General features: G+C 39.9%; 1 protein-coding gene across 1 annotated transcript; it reads left to right on the top strand.

Annotated features, from left to right (window-relative positions):
• Window positions 1-604: 604 nt before the first annotated feature.
• IL10 (interleukin 10) lies at window positions 605-6,614 on the top strand. The gene is given in 7 exon segments (XM_003767646.4): window positions 605-725; window positions 727-775; window positions 778-941; window positions 2,933-2,995; window positions 3,304-3,453; window positions 5,091-5,156; window positions 6,522-6,614. Coding segments are annotated over 7 exon segments (615 nt in total). The 5' UTR covers window positions 605-695.
• The last annotated feature ends 908 nt before the right edge of the window (window positions 6,615-7,522 follow it).

Genomic DNA, 7,522 nt, shown 5'->3' with positions numbered 1-7,522 from the left:
GATAGATTCCAGAATATCCTAAAACTTAGAAGGGAAAAATTAACTTCTTTATTTTATGTATTTAAAAGCATTCTTCTGGAAAGCGAATCATAGGTTTCAAAAGATAAAGGCCCTTTTATTTGAGGCATTACTAATACATAAGCATGGATGCCCACACTTGCCCTATTGGGAAACTGCCTTCTCTTGATAGAAGCAAAGAGTGGAGAGAGTGGCTCTTTAAACTAAACAAGTTTAAAACCTTGAAGATTCAAATAGTATGCAACAGGATTCAAGATTTTCTCAACAGACAGAATATTAAAATGGGCTCACACTTACGTCACCATAGGCAAGGAACATTCTCTCTATGACAGCTTCAGGTCTGCAGTGTTTGAGGTAAAAGCTGTATATTATGTAAGCAGCAGAGTACAGAAGTGGCAAAAGAGAGAGAAATTATTTTCTTCCCTCCCCAACCCAAGCCCTAAAATAGCTCTAATGGAGAAGTATACAGATGGACTAAATGCTTGCAATGCAGAATTAAAAAAAAAAAAAAAAAAAAAAAACATACTCACACAAACTCAAAGCATCTGAGTTTTTACTCCAATTCAGTGGAGTGAGGGATGGTGGTTAGGAGGTGGGGCAGAAAAAGGGAGGGGCTCTTGGTCGGAAACATGAGTTCTGTGACTTTATGAATGGGGGATAGTCCCCATTGAGTATAAATGGAGACCAGCAAAGTGAAGGACAGTACCCAGCAAGTCTTGCTCCTGCAGAACAGAGCTACCAGCCAGACCCCAGGAGACTAAAGCCTTACCATGCCTACATTGATGCTGCTCTTCTACTTCCTTTTCCTGACTGGCCCCAGCCCCAGTTCTGCCTCAGAGGACAACTGTACCAGCTTCTCCACCACATTGCCCATCTTACTCCGAGAACTTCGAACAGGCTTCGAGGAAGTGAAGGGTTACTTTGTAAGTACATTCACCTGTCTGTCCTTTCCCTCTTTTGAGTATCTGAATGAGATCCCTGCTGGGGCTAACCCTTCTGCCTATGCCTCATCAGTTAATTGAGTTGAGCAAAGCCCTACCACTAGATAGATAAACATATGTATTATATATATATATCTATATATATATACATACATACATAGATGAATGGGTAGATAGAAACAGGGATAAATAATTTCTAAGACATTTCTGAACTTTGCAATACAACCACTGTTTTGTCTATTGAGATACACTAAAAAGACAATCATACAAATTTACAGAATCATGGAATTTTTTTTTTGGCTTAGTTTAGTTTTTATTGACATGGTGTTTCTTTTTATATATATAGCTTTTTATTTACAAGTTATATGCATGGGTAATTTTACAGCATTGACAATTGCCAAACCTTTTGTTCCAATTTTTCCCCTCCTTCCCCCCATTCCTTCCCTCCAATGGCAGGTTGACCAATACATGTTAAATATATTAAAGTATAAATTAAATACAATATAAATATACATGTCCTAACAGTTATTTTGCTGTACAAAAAGAATCAGACTCTGAAATAGTGTACTGTTAGCCTGTGAAGGAAATCAAAAATGCAGGCGGACAAAAATAAAAGAATTGGGAATTCTATGTAATGGTTCATAGTCATCTCCCAGAGTTCTTTCGCTGGGTGTAGCTGGTTCAATTCATTACTGCTCTATTGGAGTTGATTTGGTTCATCTCATTGCTGGAGATGGAATCATGGAATATTAAATCTGGGAAGGGATGTTATGGCTCCCCAATACACCCTGCACTTTACAAAGGAGGAAACTGAGACCTAAAAAACTCAAGAACGTAGCTGTTGTAATAGCTAAACAGGGATTCCAATCCAGTTCTTAATTCCTAGTGCAAAGGGTGTTTGGTTATTGGCTTTGCTGGGTTTTCCCCCCTGGTTTCTCCTCACCTGATCTGAAGTGCCTGAGCTTCTCACAACACAAAGTTCTGCTTTGAGAGCTCCCAGTGCTTTAAAATTTTATTGATGAGTTCTGGGGAATATCTAGCAATAATTTTTTCCCCTGAGGCAATTAGGATTAAGTGACTTGCTCAGGGTCACATAGCTAGAAAGTATTAAGTATCTGAGACCAGATTTGAACTCGGGGGTCCTCCTGACTTCAGGGCCAGCACTCTATTCACTGCACCATCTAGCTGCCCCATTAATAGATATTTTCAAGCATAGGTTGGGCGAAATGATCTGTGAAGTCTCTTTCAACTCTCAAGTTCTATGGCACTTTCTCAGAAAATCTGTGCCAAATGCTATCTTCTCTCCCCTGGGATCCTTAAGAATTTGGGCCTGGGTGTCTGTAGTAGAGGAGGAAAAAAAGCAGTGTAGATTGAAGACAAAAGAACATAACTATGGAGACCAGCTTAGGTGATATGAGTGATGCATATAACAAGAGCAACCTGTGGTTTTGCTGAAGTCAACAGAGAGCCATTGGACAGAGTCAAGCCTGGGAATCCCACACATAGAGTTCAATGATGACTTTCTCTTAACTTGGGAATCTCTCTAGGATTTGGGGAAAGAGAGCCAATAAGAGGAGATAGTTTAGCTTAATCTGTGGATCCAGCCACACTAAGTAAATCAATTAATTTAAATACCTAGTGTATGAGTGTGTGTGTGTGTGTGTGTGTGTGTGTGTGTGTGTGTGTGCCAAGCTCTGGGATTACCAGCACAAAGAATGAAAGGATTCCTACTCACAAGTAGCTAACCATTTAAGGGGGATCTTCTACTAAATCCAATTGTTTGGAGTTCCTATTTGATTAATTCAGGACACTACAAAGCAGCAATCACTGAAAATACATCTTCAACCTCTAGGCAAAAAGAGAGAGAGAGAGAGAGAGAGAGAGAGAGAGAGAGAGAGAGAACACACTAAAAGACAGCAGCATCATATGTGCATGGTTACTTCAGATACGTTCTAACTCTTTGTTTCTTACAGCAAAGCAAAGACGAATTGATTTCTGTGAGATTGTTAGATGAGCCTTTGCTGGAAGACTTCAAGGTAAGGTTTTTTTCCATGTTCTGAGTAAAACCGCTAAGGGCTCAAAATTTTATTTGAATTTGCTTATTGGCTGTAGGAAGGTCTGTCTGCTTCCCTGGGGTCCCAAAAGGGAAGCTACAATGAAAAACTTTAACCCACAGTCTAACTCCCAAGGGAGACCACCATTCCTGCTAAAGGCTGGAATAGTGGGTGGGACTGAGGCTTTCAGCATCTCCACAAGAGATCTTAGGGGGAAAGATTTCAAATTGGAGTTCATTTTGCATCTCTTTTCCCTTCCCTCACAATCATGCTGACTTTGGTCCTCACAGAGTTACCTGGGCTGCCAGGCCTTGTCAGACATGATTACGTTTTACCTGGAAGATGTGATACCTCGGGCAGAGAATGAAACGGAGATCAAGAACAGCGTGGTCTCCTTAAAAGACAAGCTGATGGGGCTGAGAAGGACACTCAAACAATGTGTGAGTAGGAGAAAATATAGTACAGCCCTTCTGACACTACAAACACACAGACACACACACACACACACACACATGCACACACATCCTGAAATACATACAAAATATGCAAAAATATACACAACCACATACATACAGAAAGACATTCATAAGCATAATTACACAAAAAGATACATACAGAGATACACAAGAGAAAGTTGCAAGTACATAGACACAGAGAGCTAGATGGACATCCAACCATATACATAGCAAGATACATTGACATATAACTACTTACATAGAGACACACAAATGCACACAAATGTACAATGATACAGAGACATAAAACCACATACACAAAGGCACAGTGAGACTCACAACCACAAATACACTAAGAGGCCACACAGAGAGTCATACAACCACACACTGAGAGACAAATACAAAGGGACTCACCACCGTATATACACATAGACATCAATATATGAACACATCAATACAGAGTTGTTTCTTACTGGGAGGGAGGGGTGGAAAGGAAGGAAGACCGTTGAGCATTTACATAGCATTAAAAATTTGCAAAAGGTTTCCTAGCATTTCCGAGTCTTTAATGAGTTTATTAACAACTTCTCCTTCCCCTTCTCCTCCCTCCCTTAATCTTCTTCCCCTGGGACTCCTCCTCTACCACTTATAATAAGGAATCCACTGAGATTGACTTTTTAATATTCAAGATAAGAGGCCCTGAGCAAAAGGGATCTGAGAGTGGCTACTAGCATGTCAATAGCATCCTAATTGTTCCATTTAACTGTGGGAAGGCTAGTGACTTATCATTTCTAAGTTATTCTGGAGCAGGACTCAAAGTGGAAGTATATGAAGCTAGAAGCCAACCTACTTCGTTTCAAGAAACCCTAAGACTGAGCCTTTCAATGAGTTTCTGTGTCCATAGAGAAATAATTGAACTTCCCTATTTCTCTGACTGAAATTATAAAGGCTTCCCCTTCCCCTCCCCCACCAATCTCTCTCCTTCCTTCTCTCTGTACCTCTCTGTCTGTGTGTGTGTGTGTGTCTCTGTGTCTCTGTCTCTCTCTGTCTCCCTCTCTCTGTGTCTTTCTGTCTCTCTCTGTGTTTCTCTCTGTCTCTCACACACACACTTCTTTGCTTGTTCATTTTCACATACTTATCCAGAGAAATCAGAATATGGAGCTATGCAGAGAATATTCAGTATGGCCACTGGCTGGATTTTAGGGTCTTTGTCTTACGAGATGTTTAGTGATGGTTAGATGACCCCAACCTCTAGAGAGCCAGTAGATCTGAGTTGTTTGTTGTTTGTAATCCCAATTTTGCCAAGGATTCCCTATATGTGACTTGAGGCTCTCCATATGACCCCTTCATCCTTTTCTAAATTACCTCCCTCTATTTAAAAAAAAAAAAAAAAAAAAAAAAAGAATATTTCTTATCCCTTCTAAGCAAGGATGAGGTGATGGGTGTACAGGGTAGAGATGGTCCACAGGACATGAGGAAATCAGAATGATGCTACCTGAGTGTCCCCTCCTGAAGCAGGAAGAAAGGGACTCCCTTCCTTTATCTAGCTGGCCTGACCCCAGCCTTTGAGATTACAAAACACCCTAGAAGGCCTCACTCACCCAATCTTGCTTCTCTCTTTACAGCACAGATTCCTGCCTTGTGAAGTCAAAAGTACTGCTGTCCAGAAAATCAAGAGCACCTATGAGCAAGTGAGTCCCGTTGAGTGGGAGGGGACCGAGGTGAAGGAAACACTGCAAGGGGTATTTGCTTCTGCTGTCTCCACGGTGTTCCGATTTTCCTGCTTGGCCCAACAATTCCCCCATCCCCTCACCTCCTTAGTCAAGTGTGGGAACTCAGCAAATTGTCAAATAGGAGTTGCTGCCTTGGTTACATTTTGTTTTCTGTGAAGTGTCTTTGAGGGTTTCTAAATGACTCCTCAAGGCATTCACGAGCCTCTATGCTTTGTTAATGCACCAGCTGGTAAACACCTCATACTGAGCAGTGGGGCAGTGCAAGATAGCTCCTCTCTTCCAGTAGCATTTACAGTCTAGCTGTGAACAGAAAATCATCACAGGTGGAGGGAACAGACATGAAAAGAGGCACGGGCTCCTTGGGCTTAGTCAGGCACATAGCAGTCATTGCCCCAGCCCTAAGTTCTTTCTGTTTGCCCCCTCCACTTACCTTAGCCATTGTGGGCATTGTTCTAGGGGCAAGAGGCTGTTGATACCTCCTTCTCTTTGACAAAGAAAGTCCCAGCTTATAATTAATTCATCTAACTGCCAGAAATACCATGATTTAAAGTTGGTGGAAGGAAATATAGCCTGCACTGAAAAAAAAAAAGGGGGGGGGTGCAAATATGGATTCAGAAAGTTCATATGCTCTCTCTAATACACTGCTTGTGGAATACTGGAAAAGTCTGTGGTTTTCAGATTTCTTCTCTATAAAATAAAGGGTTTGGATTGGATGAACTATGATGTCCCTTTCAGCTCTGTATCTATAAGCTGATTTATTCATTTTCTAGAGGAGGAAACTGAGTCTTAAAGAGAGAAATCTTTCCCTTAAAAACTAGCTTCATGAAGGATGAAATGAAGGGGGCACAAAAACTTCTCCCCAAAAAAGCCAGATGAGTACCTATGATTTGCAAGGACTAGGGCAGTTGCTGTATTCTTACCTCCTAAGGAAGTTATAAAAGGGCAAATTCTCCCACAGATCACCAGTCTTACCACCATGCTCTGAGAACTCTCTTGTAGTTCTTAATGAGATTTGGTTGGGCTTTGGGGAGATAATAATAATATGAATATTTATAGAGTGCTTTAAGGCTTACAAAGTACTCATTTGATCCTCACAATAATCTTGGGAAGCAGGTAGTATTATAATTCCCATTTTGCAAATGAGAAAACTGAGGCAGACAGCAGTTAGTCACTTGCTCAGGAAAGTATCTGGGTTCCAGATCTGAACCAGATCTGATCTTGCTGACTGTAGGTCCTAAGTCAACCACCGTTTGACCTCACTACCCCTGCTAGACTGTGAGAGGTCCAGATTGTGACCAAATGTTTTTTCTCCTTCACCTACAGCTCAATGGTAATGGAGTTCTCAAAGCAATGGGGGAGTTTAATATATTCATCAACTACATGGAGACATTTCTGATAAAGCAATTCAAAAGTTGAGAGATCCTTCAAACTAGAAGATCAAGACAATGCCTCTGCTAGAAACTGGAACAAAATGAAGCATCTCCACATTTAGATATCAGGGTTCCATGAGCTGAGCCAGGTTTTGGAAAACCCAATGATACCTTTTCCCCTCAATCCCTGGGCTATTTATTACCTTCATTCAATACCTCATCTAGTATTATCTCTATTTATTTATCAAACTTCTCTTTGAATTATTTAGAAAGAAGATACCTTTTATTTTTAAAGTATTTATTTTTGTATCTATTAAATTATATCCATAGGATATCCTGTGAATTTAAAAAAAAAATAGGTTATAGACTATACATCTTTGTATGTGTGTGTGAATGTATAGATATGTCTGTGTGTGTATATATATATGTGTGTGTAATATATATATATATATATATTACATATATATATATATATATATATTTAGCTTCTTGTTTCAGAACTAATCTGATTCATGCTCAAGAGGGACTTTAGGGTGTTTTTCCCTAATTATCTTGAAATCCCATCACACCAGAACTCCCCTTTATCATACTCTATTCAAATCTACTATATGCTTCATTCTTAGAGGCCACAGATTGTATTTTATTTTAAATGAGTTGATTTTAGTTCTAATAGAACTCAATTTTAAGAGCTATGAAATTCCTCTGAGAAATGGAGGGTATAATTTTGTATCAGATTTTATTTTGTAATAAAAAGAAAGAACACTCATGAAACACATGTTGTTGTTTTGGGGTTTGTTTTTTTTTGCAATGCATTTGTTAATTTTGTTATGCGATTTGCTCAGGGTCACACCACTAGTAGGTGTTAAGTCACTGACAACAGATTTGAACACAGGTCCTCCTGACCCTATGGCTGGTGCTCTGTTTGCTATTCCATCCAGCTATCCTGAAATGTGT

The sequence above is a fragment of the Sarcophilus harrisii genome, chromosome 4 (genome assembly GCF_902635505.1).
Source record: "Sarcophilus harrisii chromosome 4, mSarHar1.11, whole genome shotgun sequence".
NCBI lineage: Eukaryota > Metazoa > Chordata > Mammalia > Dasyuromorphia > Dasyuridae > Sarcophilus > Sarcophilus harrisii.
Note: the sequence above shows the minus strand (reverse complement) of the source record. Positions and strands in the feature narration are given on the sequence as shown.